This window comes from Gopherus evgoodei, chromosome 1, assembly GCF_007399415.2.
Source record: "Gopherus evgoodei ecotype Sinaloan lineage chromosome 1, rGopEvg1_v1.p, whole genome shotgun sequence".
Classification (NCBI taxonomy): domain Eukaryota; kingdom Metazoa; phylum Chordata; order Testudines; family Testudinidae; genus Gopherus; species Gopherus evgoodei.
In genome coordinates, this window is record NC_044322.1 from 32,252,358 (window position 1) to 32,270,074 (window position 17,717).

A 17,717-nucleotide genomic window follows, 5' to 3' on the forward strand; every position below is an offset into this window, starting at 1 on the left:
ATCTTTTATTTAGAACTGTTCAGTCAAAAATATAATAGAGGTTGTTTACAGAGGAACCTGACTCATTCCCATAAGTGGGTGTTCTAAGGAGCCTATGACAGCCTCCTTCAAGCTAGATTCCTGCTTCATCAGGCTCCATTGCCTTCAGCAAGAGATGTGGTTTTAGAGTAAATCAAAAGGCCAGATACACTGGCTCATTCTTGCTGCTTTGCACCTCTCTGACAATGCAAAGCAATTTTAAACCCAGCTCGGTTAGCCAACTAAGATAAGTTTGGTGACACAGAGAAGCCATAGACTGAAGCATACTAATGAATCTAGCTCTAGGTGTTTCAACACAGGAAAGTCTTAATAGTGCCATCCAGAAAGCAAGAGTGTATCTTGGTCACTTTCTCCTTTTCCTTCACATGATGAACTGCCTTATGCAGGAAACTGTACAATCTGCATAGACCAATTGAAGGAGGTGGAGTCTGTACTGTTTTGAAAAGGAGACAGAATTTAAATGTAACAAAAGCTTGTCTCTCTCACCAACAGAACCTCAACCTCCTTGTCACTCCAAAGTAACGTGGCTGGTTGATCTGGTATCCAATCAGTTGATATGATGGATCCGCATCCCTTTTGTGATGTTGTATAAAAGAGATTGTCTGCACTATTGTCACCAATGTTACACAATTGTGATCAATCTTGTGCAAAGTATGCCTTATACAGTATCACTAGAAATGTTATAATTTGCTATTATTATTGTGTTGAAATGTATCACCATTGTGTATGAAATTATGATATTTTACTGTACCCTCGTTACTACACGTATGTTCCTGGATAACACCCACAAGACAGATTTACATCAGATGTTGATGGGCCAGGTGTTAAGGAGAATCAACTCTTTCAGTGCCCGTCCAGAGGATTCCTCTGATAGCATATGGACAACGGAGGCCCAGTGACTGAGCAGTGCACGTAGACTATGTGATGCATAGCTCCATGTTTGAGCCAGTATTTTTCCATGCACGTGGATGGGGGTATAAATTGAAGACAATGACATCACCTTCTTGCCTCATGCCTCTCCTACATCTCTGGACTGTGATTTCTAAACCTTTAGTTTTCAGTTTACTAAAGGATTGGCTATCTGCAGGGGTTTGGGATGAGATCCTGAAGTACATTTCGGTGAGTGGCTGGTTCTCTGGAACTGGAAGAACCTAATATGAGATTAATATTGGTTTTAATGGCCTTTCATCATAAAGTCTGGTTTGCCTGGGTGCACATGAGCAGCTCTCTTAGCCATGTCCCATACCAGGCAGCTTGATACCTTTATGACACTGGTGTGAAGCAGGAATAAATCCACTGATGTCAATGGAATTGCCTCAGTGTAAAATCAGTGAGGGCGAGAGGAGAATCGGTCCTTTTATTGCAGATTGACTGCTTTACACTGCTAGTGACAGCATACTAAGGGAAAAATTCCAGTATTCATACAGTATAAATTACACACACACAGTTGAATGCACATCTTACACTGGTCTACAATTTTTGAGAAGTCGTCTGCTTCAGAGATAAAATGTGACATTTATTATGTATTTTGATGTGCTGAATTCAAATATGACAATTAAAACAACTGATTGGCTACTGTTTCTAAGATATTTAAGTTTTTACATTTTATGTCTATGCATATTGTGTAGATAGTAGAGTTTTAATCATCAGTTGTAAACCTAGGTCTTTTCATGTGTTTATGGTTGCTTTACATGATAATATTTCACCTGTCCTGTTTATGTAACACTTTAAAAATCAGCAAAAGGGTTATATAAATAAAATTTATTATGAAACAAAAGGCAAAAAAACTATATAGTTTAGTCCTATTCAGTGTCTACTCGACGCTTCTTGGCTTGTCTCTTGTATTCATTAAATGGAGCATCTCTTGTCACTGTCCAGCAATAGTTTGCAGGCATTGATGGGTTCCATTTGCCCTGACAGCCGGCCAGGAGATTCCACTGCTGTAGTCTGGAGCCCAACAGCTCTGCCTTACTCTTGGGTAGTTCCAAATCCCTGACAAGGTCATTCAGTTCACCTTGTATTATGAGGTGTGGTTCAGAGGAAGAGGATGGGAGAAAATGTGGGTCCTGTGACATTGATGGTTCAGGACCAGAAGTTTCATCCTCATCCTCTTCCTTGTCTGACTCAAGTGAGAATGATTCTGGTGCATCAGGAACGGGCAGTCCTTCTCCGTGGGGTACTGGGCGTATAGCTGATGGAATGTTTGGATAATGCACAGTCCACTTTTTCTTCTTTGACACACCTTTCCCAACTGGAGGCACCATGCAGAAGTAACAATTGCTGGTATGATCTGTTGGCTGTCTCCAAATCATTGGCACTGCAAAAGGCATAGATTTCCTTTTCCTGTTCAACCACTGGCGAAGATTTGTTACACAAGTCTTGCAGCATGTGTGTGGGGCCCACCTCTTGTCCTGATCTCCAATTTTGCAGCCAAAAGAAAGGTGATACGCTTTCTTAACCAGAGTGGTTATACTGCGCTTTTGTGATGCAAAAGTCACTTCACCACAAACATAGCAGAAGTTATCTGCACTGTTCACACAAGCACGAGGCATCTCTGCTCACTTTGGCTAAACAGAAATGTGTCCCTTTGCAAAATCAAACACTGACAAAGAAGAGAGCACAACACTGTATGATTTCTAGAGCTGATCTAGGGCAATTGTTCAGCAGAGTGATGTAAGCTTCATTATGATTGCATCATCCATGACTTCTAGGAATAACATGATGCAATTCATATCATGTATGATGCAATACCAGCTTCAGATTGCATCATTCATTGTTTTGCCTAAAAAGCAAGTACTGTCCAAACCCAGTCATAGATTTATTCATAGATCCAGTCAAAGATGTATTTTAGTCATTTCTGGTTTAAATTGAGATCTCTTCCCTTTACTACTCACTTATCCTCCGCCATTCCCAAGTCAAGAGTCGTATATACTGACCCAATAGCATATCTTGAAAACTAGAGCCAATCAACAATTTTAAGCATCATTTTCATTCTCAGTGACCCAGAATTAGTAAAGTTGGACTACATTTATTTCAGAAGCATTTTAGCTGTAGAGCAGTGTTATCAGACTTCACTGTTCTGTGAATAGTGTAAATACCAAGACCACAAAGTGAGGCATTTGTCCACAATCTCTCAGGTCTACTAATGACCTCAGTGTTCACTGTGTTCTGTCAAAGAACACAGAATGAGAATTTTAGAGTCAGAGTTAGTGGGTCAGGAGAGGTAAATCATACTGAAGTATTCGCAGGTAAAATAGAATAGGATAGCAGATATTTCATTGGCAGACATCTTTAAGAAAGGGCTTTGTTCCATTACTACAAATGGAAGCCAAAGTTCCAAAGTCTTCTGTTTCAAATTTGGGTATAGTAAAGACTGAAGTCAAAACGATAACCTAGATATAACTGGCCATGCAACCCACGCTGGCAAATATTCACCTCTAGCATAAACAGGCACAATCCCTGGGTTGCATGAAGTATAACTGAGTGCCAGATGGGTAATCTTTATTATAAATGAAATAAAATGAGAGCAGAATTTGGATTAACATTTGTTTAAACACCACTCAAGTCTTCTGTCTCAACAATGTCATAATAAGATCAATTGTACTGATTACACACCTCAGTGCTTATTTCCCATTTGTATAAAGCAGTCTCTCATTATTCCTTATTCATCCAGGAAAATAACTGTCACATATAGAACTGAGAGCTAATTAAGCAGCCTTCATTAACAGTTTGGCTGTTGTGACACAAAGTAAGTCAGAATTAATGCTGATATTCCTTCCTAAATTCATGCCATTGGATGAGAAGGAAGTAAGTGTTTATTAAAAATTACCCTAAATAATTTACTTTAAATTTAAAATGTCTTATCCTGAACTCAACTTCTTCATTTTTTTAAAATTTGATTTCCTAATAGTAACTTCCTCCCACCTTATTTAATATGTGTTTTTTTTAAATGTACCTTTCACTCAGACCAGCATAGTTCCCTGAATAAAACAGATATTTTTTGATCTGCTCAGTACAGATCCCTGCATCCACTGCAGCACCTGGGCCCACACTATTAGATTTTATTTCATGATCAAGGCCTTAGATATTATTTTAAGAACACACAAACAAGTATTCATAACCATTTTAAATGCCCCCATAGACTTGATAAACCATAAGAGCTGTAGTTTCATAGTGAAAATAAGTACTGAGATTTTAGTCTGGCCTCTTACAATATTATGTATGTTTTAAAAGTATTATAATGAGAGATTCCTCTGCATGAGTCATGAAGAGGTGTACAAGGGCTGATTTTGAAAGGGTACGGACTCAACAATAAAAGCAAAAACAAATCACTTTAAATAATATTGCATTGTACATTTTGTGATGTCATTAATTCTGAAAAATCCCAAAGCACTTTTGGCCCAGTTCTGCAAGGTGTTGAGTGCCTGCTCTCTTCTCATTAACTTCAGCAGGAGTTAAGGGCACTCACAACCTCTCAACAGGCACGCAGCATCTTGCCTGGTAAGGGTCTTAATGACGAGGAAGCACATCGATCATCAGTAAAACGCAGCCACCTCTTAGGTGGAACATATCAGCTATATTACAGTGCATACCAACCCTATACAACAGTTTGAGACAGAAAAGGAAGACAAAGGGTTACTCCAACTGCAAGGGGGATTTTAGTTAAGCAGAATGTAATAACCCAAATTGGAATGCAGCTAGAATACCAGAGTTGATACCAGTCCTCTTGCAAAGAGGGTAATGCGATCTTTAATTATCACACAAAGTCAGGACTTCAATTTTATGCTGTCCTTGGGATGAGAAATCTCCAGCCACATAACCTCCTGAAAATGGACCCTGTTCAGGCTTTTGTTCATTACCAAGTGAAAGGGAACCTATTAAGTGCTGAGAGTGCCACCTGTTATGCCCCTTACCCCCATCTCCTGCAGCACCTTGGGATTTCCTTGGAGAACCCTCAGACAGTACTAGCAAGAGTGTTTAGATTATGAGACTTCATAGAAAATATAGCCCCAGGTGCCATAAGTGCAGTACTGAAAATTCAAAAAACATCTAATGCTAGTGAGATGCTTTAAAGAAATAATAATAAATAATAATACTTAGCACTGATAGTATTTTCTGTGCATAGATCTGTAACAGTGCATTCTTTAAATGGTTAAATAATTCATATGCAAATTCACTCCAAGCCAAATTTCAGAGCAAGTTTATCACTGATTTCTATATCCCAAGGATTTATAATGTCAGCTGTGGCACTACCCTGACTAAAAATCAGTAGTAAGTGTTACTTGTAGCAATCATAAATCATTTTTAGCACTTTATTTCTTCAAAGTGCTATGTTAAAATTAGTTAATCAATTGGTGGCTTAAGGTGATCTGTAAAAGTTTCTCCAAAACAATAAAAATGAAAAGTTTTATTGAAAACAAAGGGTTAAATGCCTCATTTTAAATTAAAGTTCTTAGTAAAAAGTTCTTTGCTTTTTTTCTTTCTGTGTGGATTTATAGAAGCTTTCACAGACTGAGAATTGATAAAACCCTAGTGATACTCCAGAGAAGAGCAGGAACAAAGGCTATGTCTAGACAGCAATCGATGCATGGGTAGTAGTCAGCAAACCCAAGCTATCTTTAATCTAGCTAGCTCAGGTCCCAGAACAGGGAGACCATGGCAGCGCAAGCCTCAACATAGGCTGTACAAGCCAGCCCAGAACCCAAAGTAATCACTCACAGGGCTGTCCTTCTGAGAATAAACCTAACTTGGGCACCTCAACACAAACTGCAATCACACCTCTTAACTGCAGTCTAGACATATCCTAAAGATGTAGCAGAAGAATCTGAGAATATGTAGGGCCAGTTCCCTCTATTTGAACCCATAATCTGAAATTGGACTAATTTATTACATAAACTTCACTTTGAAATCCTGTATACAGCTCTCCAGTGTTACTAAATGAAGAGTTCACATCTGACTTTAGCAACAAGCTATGTTCTCCTTGCAGTTTCAGTTTGGTATGGTAACGCTCTTCATTTCCTGTCCTGTTGTGCAATGCTGCTGTGTTCTCTCAAGTAGCTGTATATGTCAACCAGAGGTGGCTGCACTTCAATGGTGGATGACATCTTCTTTACCTTTATACAAGTTTGTCATATTTGGGATCCTTCAGAATGAAGAGAGCAATATAATTTAAGATACTCATGATTCAGCGGGCTTAATTCTGCTAAAACATGGTTTCTCCAGACCTAACCAGTATGGCTAACAGAACCCTTGTGCATCTGCTGTTTTGTAGAAAATGCTTAAACACCTCCTGACATACCTCTGAGGGCCAAATTCTTTTTTTTTTTCCAATTATACCTTGGCAATCCCAAATGAATTTGGGCACCAAACCTTTGAAATTCCAATACTCAGTGACAACAAAGTGGAAGACACAGTAAACACCCAGTGAAAAAGCAAGGTGGATTATTTCAGACAAGTAAAATATGCCTGGAAAAAGAGATAACCTTGACACCAACAGCCCAATGAGATGATGCTGACTACAGTCTAAGATGCCCTGGATGGAACAGGAAAGACCTTCATTAATGATGGGCCTCTCAAAAAAAAAAAAAAAAGAAAAAAAAACCACCATCAGAAACCCCTCCAACCAAAGCAAATGAATCATATTACAAAAAATAAGTACCGAGTATATTAGCTGTACACTGGAGAATTCCTGAGACATCTTCAGCTTCATCATTGCCAGAGCAGTCTGTATAGGAGCATCTGTTCGATATATTGTGAAAGTTCTTTTCTGCATCCCTGTAACTAGGGAAAAAAATAAACAATTTCTATACTTCTGCTGAACTTACGTAACAAATGAGTTGGGAGACTAACAGTTGATTATTAATGTATTTTTGAAAGCACATCTCATTTTGTCTTTAACTTCCTATATCGTAGGGCTTAATCCTTTTCCCATTCAGACCAATGAAAAAACTCATTTTTATTTTAATGAAGCAGAATCAAGCCTGTAATATCTGGCAAAAACATACATATACACACCCACCGACCCATCACTTTATTAATATCAGCAATAGCAGCCAGTGTTGGGAACTGGAGCAAACATCTGAAAAGTAATAATAGTGATTAATATTGAGCACTTTCTGTAGTGAAAATAAAGGCATGTGGGGGGGGACAGGACCAAAGGGCAAAGTAGTGGGCAAATCTCTCTTCCTTTACATGTCATCCTCACTGGGGTGCTGTTCTTAGTAATTATACCTTAAACCAAAAGATTGTTGTAATAAGCCATAAATCCAGTGTCTTCCTTAACACCATAATTTTTAGTGTCTAGCAAAATTATGAATTTAAGCTTCCAGGCTCATCTCTTGAAGGTGCTGTGCAGGTTTCCTTTGAGGACAAGGACTGAGAGGTCAGATATAGAGTGATCATTCTGTGAAAAGTGTTCACCCCTGGGTGATATGGTATTTTTATCTTTTATCATTTTTCTGTGTGAGTTCTTCGAGAGTGTAGTGATTGTCTGGGTTCATCCACATACTTGTTATTGGGGCATAAAAATCCTGGTCTTAATAAAGACACTCTACTTATGGCTTATTACAACATCCTGTAATCCACTAACCTCCCTTTTTTGTCCTATAGCTGGAGAGGTGTTAAAGGGCCACTTCACCTCGAATGGTCCCTTAAAATATGTGTTAACTCCTTATGCTAAACAATCTTTTCCACCTTCTATTTAGCTGTGACACTCTTACACTTAAGTATCAGAGGGGTAGCCGTGTTAGTCTGGATCTGTAAAAGCAGCAAAGAGTCCTGTGGCACCTTATAGATTAACAGACGTATTGGAGCATGAGCTTTCGTGGGTGAATACCCACTTTGTCGGCATGCATCCGACGAAGTGGGTATTCACCCACGAAAGTTCATGCTCCAATATGTCTGTTAGTCTATAAGGTGCCACAGGACTCTTTGCTGCTCTTACACTTAAAACGCTGCATGCTGTAGCACTTCAGTGAAGATGCTACCAACATGGATACAAGGATTTGTCCCATTGGTAGACGTAATCCCCCTCCCCGAGAGGTGGTGGATAGGTCAGTGGAAGAATTCTCTTGTCAATCTAGCATGGTCTACACCGGGGGTTAAGTTGGTTAAACTGCATCACTCCGGGGTGTGGATTTTCACCCCCCTGCTGTAGACCAGTCCTTAGTACCTTCCCCAGACCTGAAGAACAACTCTGTGCAGCTTGAAAGCTTGTCTCTTTCATCAATAGAAGTTGGTCCCAATTTGGCTCTCTAATATCCTGTGACCAAAATGGCTACAACACAGCAAACCACAAATATCAATCAAGGCACTAAAGAAAAATGAAGGATAGCTAAATAAGTTTATCTTCCATTTCACTAATAAAATTTGGGCACGGATTTTGGGTCTGATCTTACTAAATACTGAGCCCTGCTGGGTGAAGAGAGTGCTCCCTACCTCCCAGCAGGCCCAAAGGCTCTCATCCTCTAGGACAGTATAAACAAGTCACTGTCAGTATGAAATAGTAGTTTGTACAGACTTTGCTAGTGCTTCTTATGTATCCTGTTGTAAACTAGGCAAATATCTAGATGAGTTGATCTGCCTCCTGAAAGATCTCTGTGTACCTCTTGGGGTACATGTACCCCAGGTTGAGAACCATTGCTCTAGGATGCTGAGCACTTCCTGGGAAGTTCTGAGCTCTTTCAACTGCCAATGAAGTCAAAGGGAGATGCCTGACACCTTGCAAGATAAGATCATCAAACTGTTTGACCAAAACCAGAGCAAGTCAGTGCCAGAGGCAGGACTGGCATGAAGGAGTTCCTGGCTCCCAGCCCTATGTCCAAGCTACTAGACTCTCTCTCTCCATCCCCTCTCTCTAGTCTATAGCTCTGATTTTCCATCACTTGCTTCTTGTAGTCATTCACACTCATGTGCAGAGCTCTACTATTCTGATTTTGTTAGCTTCTATTATATACAGACTATACCAAGTGCAGAGCAGCAGAGAATCAGAACCCAGGAATTCACTCTGTCGGAGAGCAAGTTTGGCTCTTTATGCTCATGTGAATATTGTGTTTTACACTAAAGTGTATCGGGGAGATCCAGCAGGCTCATACATGCAAAACTCCCACTGGTAACAGTGAGAACTGCAGGATCAGGCCTAATATAGGACCCCTAGAAGAGATGCAGATATTGGATGAGGAAGGGGATATAGAGAATTGTGAAAGTGAAGCAAAACATAGCTTAAGTAGCTGGCATAGCACCAGGAGCGACAGGTCTTCAGAGTGTGAGAAGAGCTGCCTTATTTTCATCTCCATTAAAAACAAACAGTTCTGAGTCACTAGTGGCTCATTGTTAAAGCTATATTGTTATTATAAATATGCTGTTCTTAAAGCACCGTAGTTCCCTTCCTCCACCCTTCCCCCCCACCGAGATCTACTACTGTGAGACTTCAAAGCAATCCCTTCAAGTGACCAAAAGAAATTTTTTTTTGCCAGAAGGCTTTCCCCCGCCTACCCATATCTGCTCCATAATAGATGTCATAACTACCAGCAAAGCGATATACTAGACCCCCGCAGCAATGGCAGTCTCTCTATTCTGGGGTGCATGCTAGACGTGCCAGCATTACAAATGCTACATAGCACAATAGAGAGCCGTGTGAATTTTGACAACATGTACAAGAACAATTCCCTCCAGCGTACAAAGTTTCAGAATCATGGCATGAATTTTAAATATACCTTTGACCCAACCTGAGTAATAGAAGAAAGAGTTGCAGACACTATTTTATGTTTGGCAGAGTTGTTTAATTGATACATTCTTGCAGGCATCATATTCTGTTTCATTAGGAATGGTATCTGTGACAACAACCACCCTTGGGTAGGTAGGGGATAGACAGAAAACAAAAGAGTAGCAATAATTGCTGGAATGATTAATATTATTTTGTCATAGTTACCCTGTCCTCCCTCCCCTTGCCTGTTTGTTTGATTCAGCCAGCTGTCAGAACTTGTTTTTTAGGCTCATATCTGGCAAATGCCTATGCAAGTGAGTAACTCCATGTGACTATTCATGTACTTAAAGCTACTCACATGTGTAACTGTTTGCAGGGTCTAGGCCTTAGACTGTAAGCTTTTTACAATATGCCTCTCCAGCACCCAGCACAATGGGATCATGGTCTGACTGAAACATAAACATTAGCAATAATTAATCTGTTACGTCGTTTTGGCTGACTGTGTCAAGAGCACATTCTGAAAAATCTTATAATTTAACAAAAAGGCTCCCCAACACTGACATAAGTTCTACAACTGCTCTTCCATGGGCTCAGTCCCACTCCCATTGACTTGAATGAAAGGATTGGGCTGTAGTTATTTAACTGCAGCAGGAGAGATGAAGAACAACACAAAAAGAATGGATAATATTTATCATTACTGAAGAACATTCCTAAGTATCTGTGAGCAAATTCAGAGAAGTTGGTTACCTAAGCCAAAGACTTTTTAAGGCAGAAAGATATGGATTTAATAGCTATCACTTCTCTTTTATTCACCCTTCTAATCGCTACTGTGGTCTGTTTTACTTACCCAATAACTTTATGCTCATAATACCGCAGTGTCCTTTGGAGAGTCTGCCGTATGGTCTGAGGCTACAGAACAACAACAAAAACAAAACAACCATTATCAGCAAATCAGCAGCACAGTGTCTGAATAGGTGACTACTGATTTATCCTTTAATGTACTATTTGTTTTTCCCATTCTACACATTTTCATCTTACACCTGCCATGTTTCCAGCAGTGATGGCTAGGTACTATCCCAGAAGTACTACTACGCTGTTCTTATATTGCAAATACATCAATATTTCATGGCTCTTTTATTTATACTTTATTTCACTATTTAAACAGCAATGAATGTTACGACCTGGCACAACTGTAACTGTCTGTAAGGCAACAGAAACACAACTATGTAGACAAAGGAGGCCCTTGCTTTATTATTAGTTTTCACAGAATATCACCTGTCAATAATCTCATCATTTTAAAATAAACTTTAAAAACTATTCAATAACATGTGTGATGGGGCAAGGCCAGATGGCTACAGTAAAGTACTGAGAAACAGGTATGTTAGCCCCAGGCTAAACAAATCCCTAGGACCCTGGTAACCAAATGGCAGTTGCTCCAGGTTAATCAAGGCACCTGGGGCCAATTAAGATCTTTCTAGAAGGCAGTAGAGATAGCTACTTTAATTAGGACACCTGCAGCCAATCAAGGCAGGCTAATCAGGGCACCTGGGTTTAAAAAGGAGCTCACTCCAGTCAGGCAGAGAGGAGCCAGAGGAGAAGGAGTGTGTGTGAGGAGCTGGGAGCAAGAATGCAAGGAGCTGAGAGAGAGAGAGAGTGTACTGCTGGAGGACAAGTGTTATCAGACACCAGGAGGAAGGTCCTGTGGTGAGGATAAAGAAGGTGTTTGGAGGAGGCCATGGGGAAGTAGCCCAGGGAGTTGTAGCTGTCATGCAGCTGGTACAGGAGGCACTATAGACAGCTGCAATCCACAGAGCCCTGGGCTGGAACCTGGAGTAGAGGGCGGGCCTGGGTTTCCCCCAAACCTCCCAACTCCTGATCAGACACAGGAGGAGCTGACCCAGACTGTGGGTTCCACAAGAGGGGAAGATCACAGAGGTGCACAAATCCGCCAATAAGCGCAGGACCCACTAAGGCAGAGGAGGAACTTTGTCACACATGTTATTACATCAAGACATAATGAACCAGCTTTTTCTTGGGACAATATCATATGCTCAATTTTCATCAGCAGGGAAGGGAATTGGCCTTTCCAAATCTACTTGAGACATGGTAGTAGAAACTCTCACAGAAAAATTTGTTTTAACAGAATAAATAAAAAATCTATTAAGGCCCAGTTCTCTGACATGTTGTGAACCTTCAAATCTCTGGAGTCAATAGGAGTTCAGGGTACTCACCACCTGCAAAATCAAGCCCTTAAAGGGCAAATTGTGAGGCGTTTCAGGCATTTTTGTGCTATATATTTAAGAAGGGCTCCCCATACGGTCTCTTATTATGAAGTGCTCTCAACTACAGACAAGCGCTTCTTGGTATTGCCCAAGTAAGTCATGAGAGCACTTTATCTTCCCAGAAAGAGATGAGCATTTATCAAATACATTATTAAGCAATTATATTTTAAGGTTCCCACCTGTCCACCTTCTCCTGTCAATTTAGCAGAGCCCATGTTCAGTGTTCCCAATTCTGATACACAAGATTCCCTGTTGTCTCAGTGTCATGCAGGATCATGGGATAACCAAAGGCAGACAGGGTCAGAATCACAGAAACTTGACCCTTAGGGAAATTTGAGACCAGTGTTTCCCTGCTTTTTTGGAACAATTTCCAGCTGCCTCTGAGAGCAGTGGTGGAAATGCTTTTTACTTACTTTACAGCGCTGCAACTTTCGCGCCCAGGGGTGTGGAAAAAACACCCCCCTGAGCGCTGCAAGATACAGCACTGTAAAGCCTCAGTGCAAACAGTGCTGCAGCGCTGGGAGCGCGGCTTTGCAAGCTAATCCCCATGAGGATGTGGAGTATGTGCAGCACTAGAAGAGCTCTCTCCCAGCGTTGGCGCTGCGACCGCACTCACTTCAAAGCACTGTCGCGGGAGTGCTTTGAAGTGCAGTGTAGCCATACCCTTAGATGTGTTTCACCAGAAGCAAGGGTAGCCTTGCAGCCCGATATTTTGTTGGCCCTATACAAATTCAGCAACTCTGGAGCTAGCCTCCAGTGGGTTTGGAGAGGAAGGCAGCTCCCTGCCTTTGAAAAAACAACAAAATAAATAAAAAGGAAAAAACTGTAATATAATCCTCTCCCCCCATCAGCTCTTTGGGGCCCACAGAATGTAAGTGCAGCCCACACAATTTGCAGAAGAGCTTTAAAAAAAACAACCCAGCATACAAAAGAATTTGTCTGTGCTTCTGAGCTTCAATCTGCAGAAATGCATGTACTTGTAAAATAAAGTGGGAAAACAGAATTCAACCTTCTAAAGAGGTAATTACCTGATGTAGAATAAAAACATCTCCTCTCAGCAGGAGTTAAATTTACTCTCACAGAAAACATTCAAATGCGCTCTTGCAAAACCTACAGACGCTCCATACAAATGAGACAATCACACTTGCAAGAACCAGTCTCCTCACATTTGGTATGGCAGGTGTCGAAGTCCTAAGGGCCCGATGCAGCTGAAATGTACTTTGCCAGCTGCTACCACAAGGAAAATTCAGCAGGTTTCCTCTGCCCTGCAGCCACACAGACTAATCCCTGGCAGGGTGAGCGGTATGTTTTCCTACTCCGGCAGCCATGATGCAGAAATGGATACCAAAAAAAGGCCTAAACAGTTGCCCTCTCTACACTCCAGCTCCCCTAACCTTCTCCACACACTCCCATGCCAGCTGCTCCCACTGTGATACACACACTCTACAAACTTGTCCCCTCCTCCCCTGAATCTACTCCGGAGTGAGGTGGGAACGCAGCCTGACAGCAGCTTCCACTTGTTAAACTGCAGTTCTGCTTTCCTGAACTAGTCCAGAGGTGTGGGAGGCAGCATGCTGGGAAGGCTGGGCTGCAGGAGCAGAGAACAAGCAGCAGAGCTCCTGGCTCTGCTTTCTCACATTAAAAGGTTGCATACCTCAGACTCTTAGCTCCACCCCAATGGAATGTCTGTGGTCCTCCCCTTCCTGAGGGATAAAAACCACACTCCTCACCTAGATTGACATCAAGATTTGGCCCTACAAGCAGACTCCCAATCCTATGCTCTGTTCAGCAGTGCACACTGCAGGATTTCCTGTAGGGTCTAACCCTGCAAGAACGTTCTGCACGTTTTAGCCATCATCACTGTAGGCCAAATTATGTGTATAAATTATTGACAGCATGTTATAACAACGCTCAAGCCACTTATCAGCAAATCCTAGGGATGGAAAAGATCTGGATATAGGATTATGATATTGTTTGTAAACATAGCCTTATATAATGTGTTCATCTTTCATATGAACGGTAAAGCTCAAGGGCCAAATTCCCACTTCATTCAGTCAGTCAGATTGCAACTGAAAATTGTAACCAGTTTATAATTGTGCAAGGATAGCTGAGGGTAGAACATGAACCTGATGATTTATTGTTCAGATAGTAACTATATAGTACACAAAATGCAAAGTCACATTTACAAAGAAGAAGGTAAAAATATTTCAGATAAAGTTTTTCTACATTCACTAGAAATATCTGTTGGTTTGTGCTAGAGATCTACAAACTACTCAAAGAATAAAAATCTGTTAGTGTTATTCACCCCTATATTTATGAAAATTTCCATGGTTTTAAACCTTGAAATGGCCATTAAAATCAATAGAGTCACACAGTTAAATCTCCAAATTCTGAAAATGTTTAAATGAACTGGACATTTTATATTTAAACTGAAGTCATCAGGAAAAACACAATTAGTTTTCTGAAGTGGTAATAAAAAAGAAATTAACAAAAGAAGTACAAGTTAATTTAACAAAACAATCCAACATAAACTATCTTCGAAATTAATCCCATGTGTAAAACTGTAATCCTTACATAAGCATGTGCAAGCACATACACACACCAAAGCAAGCATTCAAAATATATGAAATAAAACAGATAAATAAAAAGAATATATATGGATCTATGTGAGATATATTTCGTGTACAAACAAGAAATGACCACTATTGACTTGAACGCTTCTGAATTACCATTTAAATACAAATCCCCCCCTCCCGTGTAGTCTCAGTTGGATAATGACTGATAACACCATTATGAAGTTGGTAAGTATTGTGAGAATTAATTAAACTAACAAATGCTAAGTATTATATTATTATTCACTTCTGGATTTATTTATTACACCATGTTGCTATGCTCTATCTATGCTGTTTCACTTCAGAAGTAGCTGCATTTCACTTCTGGGCAATGTGATTCTAAAATGGATCTGACTGTGCCCACCCACACAAGAGTAAGCAATGGAAGGAGAGTGGGTAAGGAAAACCCCTCATTGTGCCCATGTGCAAAAAGCCATCCACAATGACAGCTTCAGTGCTAGTGTCACCCGTTTTATATTTTCCAAAGGGGACAGGGAGTGAGTGGGTCTCCTCAACCTTTTGCACTTACCAGCAGAACTGGCTGGACACAGAATATACTGCACCTTCTCCAAGAAGCACAATCCACCTGAGCTCTGTGGAGCTCCAGAAAGCATTGCATCTGTCTAAGATAAAGTGCCGCTTGTAACTATCTATGGGGAAATGCACCTCTTCTCTGCCCCAATACAAGTCTTTCCTTTAAAGGCACAATAGAACCACATATTAGAGAAGTGCTGAAGCTCATTGGCATCCTTTGAAATGGAAGACTCTACATACATATAAAATAGTTAATAATGTCCCTAAGGCCTGGGCTACACCAGGGAGGGGGATCAAACTAAGATAAGCAACTTCAGCTATGGTTGAAGTATCTTAGTTCAACTTACCTGGCCGTCCTCACAGCGGTGAGTCGACTGCCGCAGCTCCCCTGTCGACTATGCTTCCTCATCCTGCCGAGGTGGAGTACGGGCATCAATTTGGGGATCGATTTATCGCATCCAGACGAGACGTGATAAATCAATCCCCGATACATCAAACACTACCCAGATATGGGGTAATCTGCCCCCCACAGTAGGTCTCACCCTAATCTAGATAGTTGGAGATTTTCTCAAGCCCAGAAGCACGCAATCTAACATTCCTTTCAAAGCTTTTGTTGGCATTAACTATTATAATTTTGAATATTCTTGTTATCCATATCATAGAATCATAGAAGATTAGGGTTGGAAGAAATCTCAGGAGGTCATCCCCCTGAACATGTCCTAGTTCTTTTTGAATCTTGTAGTTCTTAGTCGCAACTTCCTGTGGCAATGATTTCCACAGTTTAATCACATGTTGTGTGGAAAATATTTTCTTTTATCAGTTTTGAATTTGCTACTTTTTATTTCATTTAACATCCCCCTGTTCTTGTGTTATAAGGCACAGAGAACAGAAGCTCACAATCCACCTAATTGAGATCATTCACTATTTTATATACTTTTATCATGTCTCTTCTTATTCTTCTCTTTTCTGACATAAACAACCCTCAACTTATCAATCTCTCTTTATAGGAGAGTTTTTCCAGGCGTTATCATCTTTGATGAACCTCTCTGAACCCCCTCTAGTTTTGCAATATCCTTTTTTGAAATGGAGCAATCAGTACTGTACAGTATTCCAGAGGAGGCCACATCCAGGACTGGATTAATCTATCACTGGGCCTTAGGCAAATATACACTTCTGGGCCTCTATCTGGTTGGAGAAGGATGCAGTTTCTTTACACAGGGCTCTTCTCTCTCCTTGTCTCTGTTAGGAGTGGTAAAGTGAGTCTCAGCTGTGCATGAGGCCTGTTTCTGTCCACTCATCCACTGGTGTGGATTTGCCCACAAACTGAAAGAATTTAATGAACTTGACTGAGTGGCATTGCAACCTGGTGCATGGAGTCACAATGTTGCTCACTAAGTGAGTGAAGTTCTCTCAACTTGCATGCAAATCCACAACAGTAAAACACGTAATTAAATTCATAAATTTCACCCCACCCACCAAATTTGGACCCTAGGCATGTACCTGGTTTGCCTGTGTGTTAATCCAATCCTGTACATATCATGGATTTACATCAGGGTAGTCAGCAGGCAGACTGCAGGCCAAAGCCAGACCACCATATGCTTTTGAATAGACTCCAAAATCTTTTTATTTACTTATCATTGGAGTTTTTTTTTCATTATTTTCTCTGGAGTCTGGACCTTGACTATAACTTGACCAAGAAACATGGACCTTGACAAAAAATAATTGACTACCTCCAATTTACATAAAGTCATTATAACATTCTCCATAGCACTCACCATCCCATTTCTCATGCATCCTAAGATCACACACTAACACTAGGAAGGAAGTAGACCCGATAGAGTTAGGAGTTCTAGAGGATGGTAACAGATGAGGGGAGCTGCCTTCTGCCCAGAGAATCTTAGTAGCGCTCCAGAACAGGGCCAGCCTTAAGGAAAATGGTGCCCTGCGCAAGCTTGCTTTTGTGCCTTTTAAGTACTGCTCCCTGAGCAGCGGGTGGTGGCTCAGGAGGCAAACCAGCAGATGGGGGCAGGGGTGGCGCTGCAGATGTCATGCTGCTGGGAGGATAAAGACGAGATTAATGTGATAGCCTGACTCCTGCTCCGCAGCCCCTTTATCACCTCACCCCGTCTCCCAGGTGGGCATGGCCCTTCTGCAACCTCTTTATCACAGTGCGCACACATACCCTGACCATGGCACCCTGGCCAGTCGCCCACCTATAAGGCCAGCCCTGCTCCAGGGAGTGTTTCCTGACCCTCTAAAGTCCTTAATAATTTCTCCTTGTAGAAACTAAGTGGCTTCTAGCTTAGCCTCTGAAGTGCTTCAGCACTTCCACTGTCATGCACTTAAAACTTAAGCCCTTAAAAATGTAAATGCATGAAAGTTAAGCATTGAAGAGAATAATTGGCTCAGCTAGAAACCACTTTGCTTCTATGACAATTTTTTTTTTAACAGAATTCATTCAAGTCAGAGGGTCCCCCTGGACTTCTGTACCCTGAGGTGTGGCAAAGCTGCCTCCTATACAAATCAGTTCTGCACATTGCAAAGCCA

General features: G+C 41.0%; 1 protein-coding gene across 1 annotated transcript in view; it reads right to left on the minus strand.

Moving 5' to 3' along the window:
• Positions 1-17,717, minus strand: part of GUCY1A2 (guanylate cyclase 1 soluble subunit alpha 2) — a 285,190-nt gene that overhangs the window by 254,942 nt on the left and 12,531 nt on the right. Inside the window, exons 2-3 of the mRNA XM_030560712.1 lie at positions 10,590-10,651; positions 6,698-6,819 (exon numbers count right to left, since the gene is read on the minus strand). Of these exons, the coding sequence (XP_030416572.1) occupies positions 6,698-6,819; positions 10,590-10,651 (184 nt within the window). The remainder of the gene's footprint in view (positions 1-6,697; positions 6,820-10,589; positions 10,652-17,717) is intronic.